The following is an 18,085-nucleotide window of genomic DNA, read 5'->3' as shown; positions in this document are numbered from 1 at the left end:
TAGAGCTGCAGAGTTACACACGGCACCCGCCTCCCCGTCTACCTCTATCTGTTCTAGTATTATCTTAATTAGATACAAATCACATGGACATCACTACTTCTTGTACAGCTCCATCACTTTCCTGATGGCGAAAAAAAATCTGGGAATGGAGCCGATGCCCATGCTCAGTATCATCCAAAGGAGGAGTCACCCACCTATCCCGTGACTTCCAAAGATTTTTCTACAATAAAACAGACTGCAAACATGCGAGCCCAACAATGTACAGTGTGTAACTCTGCAGCTCTACATGCCAAGAACAGATGCATACTGGTAAGTAGCATTTTCCTTTCCTCCCTAGGATAACATTGACTGTTTTTCTTGGAAAAGTTTCTAAGTGTGGAGTTTTAAAACCTAAAGAAATTCTTTAAAATTGTACTGTTTAACAAAAACGCTTTTACTTAGCTGTTTACAGATAATGTCCCAGTGTAATATCCAGGTATACTACACTGAGTAAGAAAAGTAATCTAAAAAGTAACTTACCTGGTATTTTAGTGAAAAGCACATTCAAGTCTATGTACTGTATTTACAAAACATTGCATTTCTATGCAACAATACTGTGTCAAAACAAAGTGCATATACCATTACAAACCATACTGTATTTCAGTTGTATGTTTTTCTGCAAAGTACTTATCACTTACCTGTGCCAGGCTGGCTTGATTCTAGGAAATAAAATAACAAAAATAATATTTTTATGCAAAAACAATTGGTCTGAAGTTGTCTTTTAGTGTGTGAATTCATTTGCCGACTGTGTAGAACAAATGCTTAACACTGTCCTCTGATACTGCCTTACTGCTCGACCACACTATCACAAATAAAGAGTGAGTGGCTATCTAACTTTACCTCTGCCTACCTTTGGGGTTCCTCTGGACTTTGTGCACACTATATCTCACTTTGATATAGTATATACAGAGCCAGCTTCCTACACAAGCCAATGAAAAAATGGGAGGGGCAGTGGGTGGGGTTTCCCTCATGTATTGAACTACAAAAGTTCTTCCCTAGAGCAGCACTTGCGCGCTGACTCTAGGCTCGACCTAAAAAGCAAACCTACAACCTGCTGGAAGGTCAGCTTGTGGGCAGCCATAATGTTTACTTATGACACTAACTCAACAAACAAGACAGCACTAAACGACATTGTGGCAAATTAGAACTCAACAAACTGAGCTGTATCAAAGAGAAAATTTAACTATTGACCTTGAATGATCCTGAAAAAACTATCAATGAAATTGATACTCTATAAAGATATCTCACTTGCCACAGACAGCTAGGGGTGTGATCAACTGCACACACCCAGCAAGCACCACCGATATCGCACTAGAAAGGAAAAACAAAATAATGACAAGATAAAACAATATAGTTATTGCACAAATCCAAAAAGTGAATAAAAAAAAATAACAATAAGCTTAATATGTTACAATTAATTTAGCAGTTAAAAAAAGCATTCAGGCACGGAAATTATACTAATTTGAAGAAAACTGGAAAAACCTGTAGTAATACTCACTAAAACAGACCATGCCAAAACCTCTGCACCATACCGGACCACAAGCTCACCATGAAGCATCAGATAAACGCTTTCTCCTCAGCCTTCCTCCTCACCCTCTGCATGCTCCTGGAAATATTCAGGTGGCTCCCCATCAACACCAGGTGCATGGTCACCCAAGCCTTCAGCATCAGCCGCCTGCTCTGCGGCAACTCCTACGTGGGCATCACCTCACATCTACTGAGCAGACTGCAAACCATCCAAAAGGCTGCGGCCAGGCTCATCCTCGACTTCCCGAGAAGATCCCACATCACCCCCTACCGCAGAGCGCTCCACTGGCTTCCTGTCTAAAAAAGATGGCATTTCAAACTGCTGACTCATGCCTACAAAGCCCTGCACAACTTAAGACCAGCCTACCTCTACCACAAACTGAAGTATCACCAACTCGGCAGACAACTGTGCACCTAACCCACACGTCCCGCTTCCCCAGAAGCAGCGGCCACACCTACTGCTACCTGGTCGCCAAGACCTGGAATGGCCTCTAAATCCGCCTCCTGACTGCATCTAACCTACAGAAGTACAGAGAGTGCCTAAAAACCTGGATGTTCGACTGACCACTCCCAGCAGCAGCCCCTGCCCCCACCAAGCACCTGGCTACCGTAACGGATGATAAGTGGTGCCATACAAATCAACTGATTGATTGATTGGTAGCACTTTTTCTGGTGGATACTGTAGCTGCCGATTCCTCGCTACCCTCCTACTTCTTCCTCTTTTCAGAATCTCCAAAGGTCCCTAATTAGGTATCTGAAAGAGACACATTGGTGATAGATTCCTTTCCTTCGAATAGAATATCCTCAGGCGTCAGTCTGGATCCGGAAAGTTTTGTTAGCAGTACCCCTGCACGTCTGTAGGTGGCGCCCTGTGGCTCCGCATCCATCGCTGGTGTCGTATGCGCCGAGATGACATCACAGAGACTACTTAGGCTCCATCCATGTGCGCTGACGTCAGTTCTTTCTTTTTCCGCGCCAGTAATCGCAGATCCGGATAGAGCTTGTACCTTAGTCACTTTTTGACTACTCTTTTGAGAATTTTGTCTCCCCTTTTTTTTTCTCCTGGTGCACGTAGGGATGCCTGGCTTGGCCACGACAGAGGCGTCCAGGCACGTTCCGTCAGCAAGCCAGTGCAGAACCAGCCTCAGCGCGACTGCGGACGCGGCTTCCGCACGGGCGGGTTTGGGAATCCGCATGGGGGTCAGTACACTGCCGCCCCCGCTGCTTCTACCTCCAAACCTTCCTAATCAGAGCTTTGTGGCGCCCCCCACGCCGGTGGGTGGCAGATCCGCGCCACCTCCCCCACTGGCGCAATATCACATCGGACAAGTGGGTGTTGCAGATCATCCGCAGGGGTTACTCACCTCCCCTTCCCTTCCCTTTCAGAACTCCCCTCCAGCCATGCCACCTCGGTGCCGCCGCATGTCAGGGGATCACTTGGTACTTCTCCAGCAGGAAGTCACAGCCCTCTTGGCCAATGGGGCCATCGAGTGTGTTCCCAGGCCGGAAGTAGAGAGTGGTTGTTATTCCCACTACTTTCTGGTCAGTCGGGTTACCGGATCCTGTTTTCGGGTCATTGGACTTTTAAGGCGTGTGTTTCCATTCCTGCCCGACAGCCACAGAAAGACACTTGTCCAGACTCTTGTAGTCAGTAGGCTGGACTATTGTAATGGCCTTCTTATCTCGGCCAATGAGGAACAACTCAATAGACTACAAGTGGTCCAGAACACCGCAGCTAGACTGGTTCTCAACGCCTTACCTAGGACTCCCTCATGTCCCCTTTTGAACAAACTCCACTGGCTGCCTGTCCGGCAACGTGTTAAGTTTAAAATCTGCTGCACAATACATAAAAGTCTCTATGGCTCTGGCCCTAAATATTTGACTGAAAAGCTCAACCTCTACTGTCCTGGACTTTCCCTGCGTTCTAGCACTCAACTACTACTTCAGATCCCCAGGATTAAGAGGATGAGGCAGGGAGGTCGAGCTTTTTCCCATAAAGGCCCCACTCTTTGGAACTCACTCCCTCTTACTTTGAAACAAAATATTAATTTCCAGTCCTTTAGGAAGTCTCTCAAAACATATTTATTTTCGACTTCCTAATCACTTTACAGACTACAATACCTGATTGGGCATTTCTAGCAATAGCTCAAGCGCGGAGATACCCCTTCGGGGGTCGATACCTGCGCTATACAAGAATATAAATAAATAAATACATAAAGATATGAGCAGAAAAACTGTAGTTTAGGAATAAAATATACATTAAGATTGCTTACACCTGCCTTCCCAGCCATTCCTTTAGCTTTGGGGACCTGGAAGAATCTGAACTGTTGCATTTACATGCGAGGGAGATGGTTACTAGTTGTTTTTGCAGCGATGACGAGGGCGATGGGGGGTGCAGGCTGCAGTGGCCCACTGGTCAATGCCCTGGCACTTAATATTTTACAAATTAAGCACTGCATGTACGTCTGCCCACTAGCAGATATTTTTGAATGATTTGGCCTTTCGTTAGTTTCATATGTGGATGATACCCAGATTGACATTTCACTGGCCCCGGAATCCTATTTCAAGCCAGAGTTATGAAAACCTAGCACTAAAACACTAGCTAAATTGATGGTGTTTTGCTGTCTAAAACTTAAATGGGATAAAACAGAGGTGAAGATAATTAGAAATATTTTCAACTATTGGTCTCCTGATTGTTGGCCAGAATTCCTCGGTCCCCTAACCCAGTAAGAATCTGGGCATACGGTTAGCTAACAAAGTGACATGTGAGACACGAGTAAAAAAGTTGGCTACCTTTTGTTTTGGCAAGTTGAGGTCAGTCAGAAAAGTCTTGGAATTTTTCAACAGTTTGTGTATAGAATTGTTGTTCAAATATTAGAATCCTCTCGCTTGGACTACTGGGATCCTTACAGTCTGTTCTGAATAGACTACATGTGGTGCAAAACGCTGCAGCTCGTCTTCTGCTAAGGATTCCCAAACATCAATCAGTCTTAACCCCCCTGTCTAAGTTGCTTTGGCTTCCCATAAAAAAAGTATTCAATTTAAAGCCTTATGCATTGTGCAATAATAAAGGGCCAAGCTTGTTGCACTATATGCTACAACCTTACAGAGTAGGAAGATCTTTGAGATCTGCCTCCTTTTATCTGACCGTGAATCCTTGAGTTTGTAAAAGTCGGTGTTGCAGTTGCACCTTTTTTTTGTGTTTTCCAAACTATAGAACAAGCTGCCTCCTGCTCTGAGGATGGGTAGAGTGAATTAACATCCAGGAAAGGTCTCAAGATGTGGCTTTATGTTTAACCTGTTGACTGTTTCTTCTCTGGTTCTGAGGTTTTTTAGTCCCAGTGTGGTTAGCCATGCACTTTGCAAGTTCTGATGGAATAGAATATGCAGCTCTGCCTGAGTGGTAGGGATCCAGTGTGAATCCGCATGACTCCACCTACTGGCATGTCAGAACACTGTTGAAAAATTATTCAGATTCAGTCTGGCACTTGAGCGATATTCTAAAGAAGAGGAATCAGCAGCTTAAATAGAGTTTTCACAAGAAAGCGCTTTTCCATAACCATAGATTCCTCTTTGCCCTCCGGTTCTGTGGAGTGGAATCCTGAACATCATATCTGAAAGAGACATGTTAGTGATAGATTGCTTGCCTTATGGCCCTAGGCGTCATTCTGGACCCGGAAAGTTTTGCTTAGCAGTACCCCTGCGCATCAGTGGGTGGCGCCCTGTGGCTCCGCGTCCGTCGCTGGCGTCGTATGCCCCGAGATGGGGGTCACAGAGGCTACTTAGGCGCCACCTATGCGCGCTGGCGTTAGTGCTTTCTTTTTCCGCGCCAATAAGCTCAGATCCGGATAGAGCACGTACCCTAGTCATTTTTTGACTATCTTTTTAGAGACTTTTGTCTCGTGTTGGTGTACTCTGGTGCTAGTAGGGATGCCTGGTTTTAAGTCTTGCGAGGTCTGCCGGTGCAATTTGTCGGTGGCGTACCCCCATGGCGTCTGTCTCTACTGCCTGGAGCACGACCATGAATCCCGGTTCTGTCGGGACTGTAAGGGTATGGCCCGAAGGCCTTGAGGGAACGGCGTCGGAAGGATGTGGATGCCGCTGGTTACTTATCCGCCCCGGTTCCCTAGGGGATTTATGCCCGTCTGGGATCCGAATTGGTAACCGGCGCTGTTCCCTGCGCCAATGCCGGGGCCGTTCCCTCAACGGTAACTGCCCTGCTGTCGAGGCCTGTGTCTACGGCGCCGGCGGAGGAGGATGACTGGGAAGGGTCTGAGGACCCACTTGCTCATCAGTGTGATTCTGAGCAGACTGGGTGGACAACTTGGAGTAGGCCGGTGGCCGCAACGTCTCCTCTGATCCGGGGTTTGCCTCTCCCCCGCCCAATCTGGAGGAAGGTGCCTCGTATACGGTGGTGCTCCATCGGGCTGCAGAGGTCCTTAACCTAGATCTCCCCACTGTGACCCTGAAGAAAAATATCCTCACTGGGGTGCTCCAGCATGTGTCCACTTCATCGGAGCCGCTGTTGCCCTTTAATGATGCCCTTACCGAAGTCTTTTTGGGCACTTAGTCTCAGCCCGCCACAGGAGCCCCGTGGACAAGAACGTTGCCCGGCGTCATAGCCCGGCACTCGGTGACCCGGCCTTTCTGACCACTCAACCATCACCTGAGTCTGGTAATTCAAGCTTCTACGTCTCAGAGTGCCATTCCCACGGCTCCGCTGGATAAGGACTCTAAAAGGTTGGAGCAGTTTGGCAAGCGGTTGTTCTCTTCGGTCAGCTTAGGACTGCGGTCAGTGAACACTGCATGCCTCCTGGGCCGCTATTCCCATGTTGTGGGATTCCGTGGCTGAGGTGTTGCCTCAGGGCCTGGAGGAGGTCCAATCTGTGCTGTCTCAGGCATTGGCTGAGGGTAAGGACCTGGCTAGGGTCGCCATTCGTTGTGGCTTGGACGCCGCGGCCCACCTCGGTAGGGCAGTTTCCACGACCGTGGCGCTCCGGCGCCATGCCTGGTTGAGGTCCACTGGGTTCTCCGTGGACGTCCAGAGCTCGCTCATGGACATGCCCTTTGACGATACTCACCTGTTTGGTGATAAGACTGACACGGCACTGGAGTGTTTTAAGGACTCTCGAGCTACGGCCAAGTCCTAGGGCCTTTCCGCCACGCGACCAGCCACGTCTACGTTTCATTCCTCTCGTGGCCATGGCAGAGGCGCCCCTGCCGGCTCTTTCAGTTAAAAGCCTGCGCAGAATCAGACTCAGCGTGCCCGTGGAGGCCGCCGGGGTGGCTCTGAGGGCCGGCGTGAGGTTCAGTCCACCTCCGCCCCTGCAACTTCTACCTCAAAGCCTTCCTAGTGTGAGCTTCGGGTCGCACCCACGCCAGTGGGTGGCAGGATTCCTCAGCACCATCTCCAGTGATGTTCTGTCACTTCCGACAAGTGGGTGTTGCAGCTCATCCAGAGGGTCTCCTCTCTCCCCTTTGAGTCTACAGCCCGGCCATGCCACCTTAGTTCCACCACATGTCGGGGGATCTCATTGGGCTTCTCCAACAGGAAGTCATGGCCCTCTTGGCCAAGGGGGCCATCGAGCGCATTCCTGGGCCGGAAGTAGGATATGGTTGTTATTCCCACTACTTTCCGGTCCACAAGAAGGACAAAGGGGGCTTGCGCCCCATCTTGGAGCTCAGGGACGTCAATCGCTTCCACCAGAAGGAGACGTTCAAGCTGTTGACTCTGGCTCAGGTCTTGGCTGCGCTTGACCCTGGAGACTGGATGGTAGCGTTGGACTTGCAGGACGCCTATTTACACATCACTGTCCTGCCGGCACACCTGCGTTACCTGCGGTTCACGGTAGGCCAAGAGCATTTTCCGTTTGCCGTGCTCCCCTTCGGCCGTACCAGCGTCCCTCGGGTGTTCACGAAAGTGATGGCGGTGGTCGCAGCTCTTCCGCGCAGGTCAGTGTCAGTCTTCCCCTACCTTGACGACTGGTTGCTGAAGGCGGGCTCACCCCAGGCAGTCACCCACCTTCAGACTTCGGCCGACCTCCTGCATTTGCTGGGGTTCTCCATCAATGTGCCGAAGTCGCACCTGAGTCCCTCTCAGAAGCTCCCCTTCATCGGAGCAGTTCTGGATTTAATGCTGTTTCGGGTTTATCTTCTCGACCAGCGAGTCCGGGATATTCAGGCAATGATTCCGATCTTTCAGCCTCTGTCCTGGGTTTCAGTCAGGAATACCCTCCGGCTTCTGGGCCTGATGGCCTCCTGCATCCTGCTGGTGACACATGCCAGATGGCATATGCGGGCTGTGCAGTGGGACCTGAAGTTCCAGTGGGTGCAGCATCAGGGCAACCTTTCCGATCATGTCCAGATCTCGGAGGGCACTGCACGACAATTGCAGTGGTGGCTCACAAATCACGATTCCCTCTTCCTTCCCCAACCGGAGCACACAGTGGTGACAGATGCGTCCCTCCAGGGATGGGGAGGCCATTTGGGAGAGGCGGAGATCAGAGGCCTCTGGTCTCCGGCAGGGTCCCGGCTCCATATCAACCTTCTGGAGCTGTGGGCGATCCGACTTTGTAAGAAAGTGGCTCTGTATATACTGGACCATAGTAAGGTACAGTGTGCACATACTCCACAGTACCCAGAGGTATGGCAGAGGCTTAAGTTGGATATAACCTTACTTGCTAAAGTGGTAGCTTGGTCGAGCAGTAAGGCAGTATCAGAGGACAGTGTAAAGCATTTGTTGTATACACTCAGTCAGCATATGGTCTCACACACTCAAGAACTGAACTCTAGGTGAATTGTTTTGTATATAAAAATAGAGTTGTTTTATTTTAGAACCAGCAATAGGTAGCAAAATATACTTTCTCAGATGGAGTTACTTTAGTTAAATACTTTTCAAATAGGCAATAGACTTTTGAATACAATAGCTACAGTTGTTGCAATAGGCAGCACAATTTCAAACAAAAATCCTTCCTTCCCTGGTTAGAAACCTGTCTTATTCTATTCAATCTTTCATCAATCTCTCCCTAAAAGAAGGACATGTACCGCAGGAGTGGAAAGTCGCCCAGGTCAAACAAACTGGATGTCTAGATCCTTCCCAGTCCGGTTTTAGGCCAAAATACAGCACCGAAACAGCAATACTAGCGGTCACGGATAACATCAGGATGACCCTAGATGATGGCCATTCTATGATTCTGGTGCTGTTGGACCTATCCGCAGTGTACGACACAGTCTCCCATAATATCTTGACTAAAAGATTGGAAGAGGCCGGGCTAAGGAAAATGCCCTTGTAATGGATGAGGAGCTTTCTATTTGACCGCTCTCAGATTGTCAATTTAGGCCCGTACCGTTCGGCCCCCACAAAATTGTCCAAGGGTGTACCTCAGGGCTCATGCTTGAGCCCCACATTATTCAACATCTATATTGCTCCCTTGGCCAATCTTCTGAGGTCCCATGGGTTCATACCCATTACATATGCCTATGACACCCACTTACTTTCCCCAATCAACAAGTTCACCCCAGCAGTACGGGTGGCCTTCTCCAATGGGATGAGAGCAATATCTCACTGGATGCGGAACAACTTCCTCTAGTGCAATGTGGGGAAAACTGAAATCATGCTCTTTGGAGAGGCGCCCCTTCTGTGGACACCCGACTGGTGGCCGACATATCTGGGTCCCCATCCTGCCCCCAAGATGTCAGTCAAAAATTTGAGGATCCGGCTGGATCAGGCACTTACTCTGAAGGATCATGCTCCTCAAACGGCTGAGTCTTGTTTCCATGTAATGGGCCTACTCCGCCTAGTTTTCCCTTTGCTTCCTGACTCCTCTCGTAAAACCATTGTCCAGGCGCTTGTGCTAAGTTGCCTGGACTATTGCAACAGCTTGTTGGTCTCTGCCAATGATGCCTCACTTGCTAGATTACAGGTGGTTCAGAACACAGCCGCACAAATGGTCGTTAATGCTCCCTCAAGGACCCCTTCCCGCCCTCTTCTAATGAAACTGCACTGGTTCCCCATCCGTCAGTGTCAAGTTTAAAATCTGCTGCACTATCCATAAGGCATTGCTTAACTCGGGCCCTTCATACCTCTCTGAGAGATTCATGCCTTCTGCCCCCTCGAGATCGACATCTGTTGGTGGTTACGCGAGTAAGAAGGGCAAGACTAGGAGGAAGGGCTTTATCCCATCTTGGCCCTCGCTACTGGAATGAGCTGCCTCTACCTCTGAGGCAGTGTTTAGATCATCTACAATTCCGGAAGCTGCTCAAGACCACTCTTTTCCTCACTTACTAACTTGTTGGAGCCACACATTACCTTCATGTTCTGTTTAAGCGCAGAGATACCCCTTCTGGGGTCGATTCTAGCGCTACACAAATAAATAAATAAACACAATGTGACATTGAGCTCAATGGGAATTTCTTGTTAAATGCAATTAATTACTTTATGGATTACTTTTCAAACCACAGGACTGGATCCTAGATTCAGTCCTGGGACATCTCCTGTAAACAATTGAGTAAAAGCGTTTTGGTTACAGTTGTGACTTTTTTGATTTCTGTAATTTTTTATTGTATAAAAAAATATATATTTACATGGAGCACGGAATATACATGAGTGGAGGAAAAAGAGAGGAGAAAGAGGCAAAAGAAAGAGAAATGCGCCGGGGGTGGAAAGGGGGGGGGGCATTGGCTTTGTTCGAATGTCAGTTTGCAAGTCCTGCATCACTCTCTCGGATCCCCAAGGCGGCCAGGCGGGCTGGTGTCCAGTATGCCTTGTGCACTAGCCAATATTTGGTCTGGTTTAGCGTTGCCGTTATTTTTTTCCAAGAGGTTGATCTCCATAGTTCTGCTTTCTCGGCCTCACTTAGTTCCCTCCCTGCCACGGCTCCCCAGAAGTTTGTGACCTTATCGTTGAGTTTGGTGTTTTTCGGGCGGAGTGTTTTGTATAGGTGTGTTACTTGGTGTCCTAGTGTGTTGAGACTGGCTGCGAGTTGTATGAGCGATGGTGCCCTGTTGTTGAGGTTCGCCTTCCTATCACCAATGGTATCCTATGGGAGGAAATTCACTTAGCAGGTAAATAATGTTATTGTTACTTCTTCTTACTCCGTGTTGGATCCTGGATCCAGCACTAGTGCATCTCCTGTAAACAATTGAAAGAATGCGTTCAGGTCATACATATGATTTTTAAGGAATATTTGGAAGTTTCAAAAATCGACACTCTGAAACTTTTTCAGCAAACACCAGGCAATGTTATCCTACGAAACGAAATTCAGATCACTGGTAAGTACAGTTATAATCACTTTTCAGGGTCAGTGCTGGGCACCAAGATCCTGCACATGGATCTCTCCTGATAACAGGTGAGTATTTTAGTTTTCGTGATTCGGCTGATTTTAGATGAATATTTTAAAGTTTCAAAACTCCACACTTAAAAGAATTTTCAAGTGAAACAAGTCAATGTTACCCTATGGAAGAAAAGTGAGTTATCGGCTTTTGGATAAGTACTCGACTGGCAGTTGAGGTTCTGGGCATAGACTCGGGGGTCTCCCAGGGTTAGGTAGGTACAGTTGGTACACCCTCAGCGGCACAGGGGCAGCCGGGTGCAGAGAGAGTAGCCCCAATGTTATCCTATGGAGGATAGGGGGGCCTTAGGTTGGTGGCTGCTAGCAGTCAGGCCACGCGGCTGTGGGAGCTGAGCTCCAGGTCACTTACACAGGGCAAGTGGGGCAGTACGATAGGGTAGTTGCTGCACTTCCAGCGGCACTCAGGCGGCTGGGTGCAGGGTGCTTTTGGACCTTCGGGCGCCCAATGTTAGTCAATGGGAAAGGTGGAAGTTGAACAAAGGCTGCAGGCTCGGGGACGGAGATTCTTTAGGAGCGACCACCATTACAAGAGGTAAATTGGGATCTTGGAGGATAGGTAGACACCCAGGAGTTTGGCACAGGTGGCCGTGGGGCGCCTGGTGCAGGGGTGTCTTTTGACATCTGGAAATCTTACCCTCTGCTGGTTGCGGTTGGAGGGGTTCCTTGTTGTGAGGCTGCAGGCGTCGTCAGGGTCGGCGAGGAGGGTCCTTGGGCACTGGATTCGTGGTCACAATCGCCGGGGGGACGTCCTCATGGTCTTGGTCCACTCACGCACAGGTCGGGCTTGACGGGTGCAGAGTGGGCTGGATTCGCGGTTCCTGGCTGGCACCAGGGGTGTTGCTGTTTGAGCAGAACCACTGCTCATGGGAGTTCCAGTCTTTACGATGATCAAGGCAGGCAGGTCCTCCGGGGTTTTCGAGGTTGCTGTCCGCAGGAGACGCCGGGGTTTAGCAGGAGCAGGTTCTAGGATCAACAGGCCTGTAGTCAGTTGGTGTTGTCGTCTTGTTAGCAGCTGCACGGAAGTTCGCCTTCTTTTAGTTATTCTTTCTTGTTTTCAAATCAGGAGCTGAGGAAGAAAGGTTCCGGGTGCCCCTAAATACTAAATTTAGGGGCGTTACAGGTAGGGCAAGGGCAGGGACCAATGGGTCCCAGTCTTGGGGTGAGTACACCCCCTATCCTGCTCCTCTCCTGTGGGAGGAGGGCAGGGGCCTATCTCTGATTGGGTAGGGCTCCTCATCCTCAAGATGGCGGGCGCCTGAAGTTGTGTTTCACCTCACCTCTCCCACCTGAGGGGTGGGGTTGGCGGAGGCTGGCACACCCCCTTTCCTCACTTAGGGTTTCCAGCCTGTCTTCCCGCCAGAGTGGGGGTCAGAACCAGTGGTGGCCAGTTGCTGAGTACAGCAATTGGCCTGGGGAAGCTCACAAAAGGCGGCTTGCCTTTGAAGCTTCCCCTGCCCCTCCTGGGGAAGGTGGCTTGGCACCTCGTCCCAGGATGTGCATTGTTTCAGGCCCCCGAGAGTGGCAAGCTCTCGAGCCAGGGGTCCAGGAACATGTCTGGTGGTGGCAGCCTCGGTAGCCATGCAGTCAGGACACTGGGAGTTGGTTAGGTTTATGGGGACGTCTCTAAGATGCCCCATGTAGTGCAATCTACATTAAATCCCGAACTGGCAACAGAGATCTAGGCCTAAATCCATTGTTTATTTGCTCACCACACCACCCCAGTTCAGACATGGCCATATGCAAATCACCCCTGACCCTGTGCCTTATGGGAACAGTCCAGCCCGAACTGCCAAGCCATGTCCTTTTAGTCCGGAATAAAGCATCCTAGGACCGGTTTCTGTCTTATCAGCCGTCATCAGTCAGTATAGCCTGACTCCAGTGGCGTGGAGAGCACGGGACTCCCGTCTGAGCATACCCGTCCCTCTCGGGGTGGCAAATGCAAAAACAACAATTGATGGACAGAATGCAGAACAATGTCATACATTCACCCCAGTATAGAGAACTGGGCCTAAATCCATCGTTTTTTTCCTCACCATGCCATTCCAGTTTGAACCCAACCATATGCAAATCAGGTATGCTCGGGTATGCTCAGACTTAGGTCCCGTGCTCTCCACGCCACTGGAGTCAAGCTATCCTGGCTGAAGAGGGGTGAAACCCTGAAACCGGTCCTAGGATCGGCACAGAATTGTTGCAGAACTAGATCATGTCAACTATTGGCTTGCAAAAGCATTGCTGGAAATTTCCCCAGATCCAGTTCTGCACATCTGTATAGTATTTAATTTGAGGAATGTGTAGTTAGGTAATGTATCTACCAGAAAGAGCATTACCGAAGTTAAGTACCTTGTTTATTTTGGATTGTACTTTTAAACTGATTTTGCGTCTGTGGTGCAGATGCAACACACTGGCACCACAGTGAATACCGAATTTCAAAACATACATCTTCATCACAAAGCAAGCTCTTCGTGTCTTGGTCTCTTTCGACTGCTTGCACACATTGCTATGTTAGCATAGGCTTATTAGAAGTTTAAACGCCATTTTACCTTTTTGCTGCTTTTGCACACAACACTACATGTAACGGTTGTAAGGCTTCGTGAATTTCTTCACATGAGAATGGCTTGTTTTCAACGTCCCTAGACTTGCATCTCGACCTTAGTCTGCACAGTGAGTGCTGAAGCCTCCAAGGTTATCATAACAATGTTAGGTGTTGTTCGGGCTGATCGGCCCCTGGTCTAGACACAACATGCACGCAGCTGCGGTAGCTGAAATTGTGGCGCCTTTAATATTGCACTGCATGCATGATTGGAGCACTTGGAGAAAATCCGTTTCCAGAGAGAGAGAGCTTTTACAGATCCTGTTGTGATACACTTCTGCTGATCTTGGAGGTATGGGATTCCCCATTCAAGCCTAAGAGGCCTTCTATATTATATAAAACATAGTTCCTAGCTAGGGAGGGTGGCAGACAAGGCACCATAGGACCTTTTCCACTACCATTATAATATTATTTCTCCTTTTCTGTTTTATGGAATTGTAACAGTGCTGATCAAATTATTTTTAATCATATGTCTGTTTATGTTAGCAAAAATACTGCATCTTAGAGTATGTCGTTAAACCAAACATTTTAAACGTTATCGTGTCTCTTTTTACCCATTTTGTGGACTGGTATGAGAATAACAAACAAAATAGTGTTGATTCCCACCATTCTTGAGAGTAACCTAAGCTGCATGTTCTGAGTTGTCTAATCATCGGTACCTGTGCTATAGGACGAAGAGCTAATGTGACACTGATGCTAGTTCTAGGAACTGAGGTGAGATTTTTGGTCCACCACAATTCACTGAGGTCCTGGGTCTCTGTGCACAGTTCTGTGTATGAGCAGAATCCCTGCAACACTTCCAAGGATCCTGCTAAGCTGGTGTGTGCACACACCATTGAAGTACTATCGCTCTGAATATAACTTCGCCTTTTAGTATGTTAAGTCGCATCTTAAGACAGACTTTCTCTTGTTCTGCTTCATTGCAACACATCTGTTTGCCTCAACTTTAGTCCCACATGGAATTTAAAAAATATCTTTCAGTATGCAAATAATGCTGACACATGAACTGGCGAGAGATACATTTTTTGAATCAGCCAAAAGATACTGTACTTTTGCAAGTCTTTCTCATGTTCCTTTTTTGTTTAAACTTTTCAGGCAACAAGAGAGAATTAATTCACAGCGGGAAGAAATTGAGCGACAGCGAAAATTACTGGCAAAAAGGAAACCGCCTGCCATGGGCCAAACACCACCTGCAAACAATGAGCAAAAGCAGCGAAAGAGCAAAACCAATGGTGCAGAAAATGAAACGTAAGTGCAATGGGAAAACCTAATAGTGCAAGGATTCTTTAGATAGCAATACCTTTCTAGCATTGGTTTGTATGAATTTCCCCCAACATTGGGTGAGGAGCCTAAACCTTTAGGTTCGAGGCATGTGGGCTGCTGAATTCATATCTCTAGCATAGATCGCCGCCTAGTGTTGGGTCTGGATGATTGCACATTGTTGTCCTGGAAAAGTCTTCGAAGTATCACGCGATAGGTGGCTCCTCCCCTGGACTACAGTGCACATGGGCATCGACTCCATCCCCAGATTGTTTTTTTCTGCCATTGGGTTTGGATGCATATTTGATCACTCCAGTTCTAAATTGATAAAAACTTTCTTTTAGGCCCACAGGCATTTCCTATATCGTTGGTATTGTCTTGCGTTCGGTGCCCAGCTCTGTTCGGCTCAGTACCAGAGTCAGACATCCAGAGGAGTCGCGTGGCTCTTCGGTGCTCGAGGCCCAGTCAACGCAACAAGACTTATTCGACAAAACATCATGGAACGGAGCCCGTTCAAGAGGTGCCCCGTGTGCAACTCCAAGTATCCCCACATCGACGTCCACCCGGTGTGCAACAAGTGCCTGTCGCCGGATCACGATGAAGCCAACGTATGGCTTGTTCTCGTTTTCGCTCCAAGAAGACGATTCGACTTCGGCGCATGGCGCGCCAAGAGGCCCAGCAGACGGCACCTGACCCGGTGAACATTTTCGATACCGAGGGAGTAGAAGCAGACGAGCAGGAAGTTTAAGAGCCGATTTCCATTCCAGCGGCAGAGATCGACTCCAACTACGACGCAGACGTAGAAATGCTCGATACAGAAGACGAGGTAGGAGACGACGATGGGGCCTATGGGGCCACGGAAGATAGCTCAGGCGAAGAGCTATGCCCCGTTCGGACATTGACTAAGGCTCAGGTCGAGGGATCGCCACATGGCCTTACCCAAGATCTTACACCTAAATCCACGGTCTCGCCTCCGGGCCCGACTATGGACACTTCTGCGGAGCCGCCATTAGTCAAATTGAAACCGAAAGAGAAAGCTTCCGTCTCGAAAGAAGCTTCTACGGAGCCGCCATTGGTCAAATCGAAACCAAAGGTACAAACTTCGGTCTCAAAACCGAAAGTGATAGAGGCACCATCAAAACAGAAAACGCCTGTCGCATTGGTCGGCTCCACGAAGCCAAAGAAGGTTGTTGAATCGGTGAAGTCGCTCAAGGGCGTCGAGCCGAAGACTGGGGCACCGAAAGCGCTTGCCAAAGCCGCCGACCCGAAGCCGTCGGCGCCAAATGTCGTCGACACAGTGAAGGGACTCGGAGCTCCAAAAGCTGTCGATCCTACCCGTTGCTCCGAAAAGGCCAAGAGTGCTGCTACCCTCGAGTCACCGCATGGTAGTGGCTCAAGAGCACCTGTTGAGTCGACGAAACCGTCCGCATCTTTCACGAAGCAGGTGTCGGACTCGTTGCAGCGCATTAAGGACAAGGCTTCCGCGGTCGATCCGAAGGATACTTCCACACCGAAGCCAGCCACCAAACCGCACAAGTCGACGGCGCAGATTCAGTTCACGCTGCTGCCAAAAGTGGCGCCGAAGGCGTTCGCGCCCAAGCAGGTCGTCGAGCCGTCCATGACAGTCTCCACCAGGCCGAAGCCTACCCCTGCTGTTGTAGGCACAAAACATCGACAACCCCTACTCGAGGACCAGTCGGAACAGTTTATCGACGCCAACACCGGTAAACTTTCCATTTACAAGCGCAAGATCACACCAGCACAGCCTATGGAGTCCTACACAATTCCTTTGAAGAAGAAAAAGGATTCCACTGATTCCCCAGTTCTTGTTGAACTGATTAATCCACGTGCTCAGGACACTGCTCCAATCTCGCCCACTTACTCAGATGTGGAGGCTGGGGAAAGTGACTACGAGGAATACAACTACCCTGCCGACACTGATCCTGAAGATCAGCATGACACATGGGCAGATGCTGCAGACCCGGGGGATCCACAAACTGCCCCGGACACTCAAGTGTATGCTGTCAAAACCTCCCCTACTGAGGATTCTGCGGCATTTAATGCGCTTATTGAGAGGGCAGCCAATAATCATGACGTCCAGCTTCATGCTGACCCTATTGAAGTAGACTTTCTGTTTGACACCTTGTCCTCCTCTGAAAAATCCGTTAAGACCCTGCCAATGCTGAAGGGTGTCTTGAAACATGCTGCAGACATTTTTAAAGATCCCACACGTGCTAGGGTTGTAAACCCCAGAATTGAAAAAAAATACAAGGCACCTGGCGACCCTACCTACATCAAGGGCCAGTTGCCGTTGGACTCTCTAGTTGTTTCTAATGCCCGGAAGAGGGCAAATTCACAAACTACTGGTTATGCTCCTCCCCCTGACAAGGAATCTAAAGTGCTAGAAGCATCAGGGAAGAGGGTGGCGGCTCAAGCGGCCAATATCTAGCGCATTTCTAACATGCAGGCACTCTTGGCCAGATATGACAGGGCACATTATGATACACTTGAAACCCTGTTACAACACTTGCCAGATGAATATAAGGAGGCTGCAGAGATGCTCATTCAGGAAGGGAAACTCATCTCAAATGCTTCTATTAAGTGTGCACTGGACGCTGCGGACACCGCGGCCAGGGCCATTAACACTAGTGTAATGTTGCGGCGTCAGGCCTGGCTCAGGATCTCCGGGTTCAAACTGGAGATACAAACCACCATCCTGAATCAACCTGTGAACCCTGATCACTTATTTGGACCTGAGGTGGACACCACCCTGGAAAAAATCAAAAAGGACACAGACTGCAAAATCTATGGGGGCTCTCCAGTCCCAGCAGTTCAGGGGTAGCACTTTTCGTCGCTCAATCAATTCAGGTGTTTCCAGAGGCCAAATGTCCCAGCAAACACAGTACACTAAAAGTGGTGCGCAAACCTCATACAACAAACAGAGCAGAGGTGGCTATCGCGGAAACAGCGCCAAGGGCAGAGGTCGTGAAAACAACAGCTCCCGATCCTCCGCCGCCAACAAACAGTGACGCCTTGTCACTGCCCCCCGACCATACAACACCGGTCGGGGGGAGACTCCAACAGTTCCTGCCAGTCTGGAAATCCATCACCACAGACAGGTGGGTCAGAAAGCTTATCCAGTACGGTTATTGTCTGGAGTTAACATCCACTCCACCCAACATTCCCCCAAAACACCGTCCTATGTCCACAGAGCATTTGCACTTATTGCAGCAAGAGGTGCTCGTCATGCTGCAAAAAGGGGCAATCGAGCTCTTACCAGTGGAACAAAGAGGCTCTGGAGTGTACTCCCTGTACTTCT

At 49.0% G+C, this 18,085-nt stretch overlaps 1 protein-coding gene across 2 annotated transcripts in view; it reads left to right on the top strand.

Moving 5' to 3' along the window:
• The window catches only part of TLK2 (tousled like kinase 2), a 1,564,653-nt gene that overhangs the window by 853,261 nt on the left and 693,307 nt on the right, over positions 1 to 18,085 (top strand). For both annotated transcript variants that reach the window (XM_078645098.1, XM_078645097.1), the window contains one exon: positions 14,602 to 14,754. In XM_078645098.1, coding sequence (XP_078501224.1) covers positions 14,602 to 14,754 — 153 coding nt within the window. The remainder of the gene's footprint in view (positions 1 to 14,601; positions 14,755 to 18,085) is intronic.

This window comes from Lissotriton helveticus, chromosome 5_1 (assembly GCF_964261635.1).
Source record: "Lissotriton helveticus chromosome 5_1, aLisHel1.1, whole genome shotgun sequence".
Classification (NCBI taxonomy): domain Eukaryota; kingdom Metazoa; phylum Chordata; class Amphibia; order Caudata; family Salamandridae; genus Lissotriton; species Lissotriton helveticus.
The sequence above is the reverse complement of the archived record's forward strand: the minus strand, read 5'-3'. Positions and strand labels throughout refer to the sequence as shown.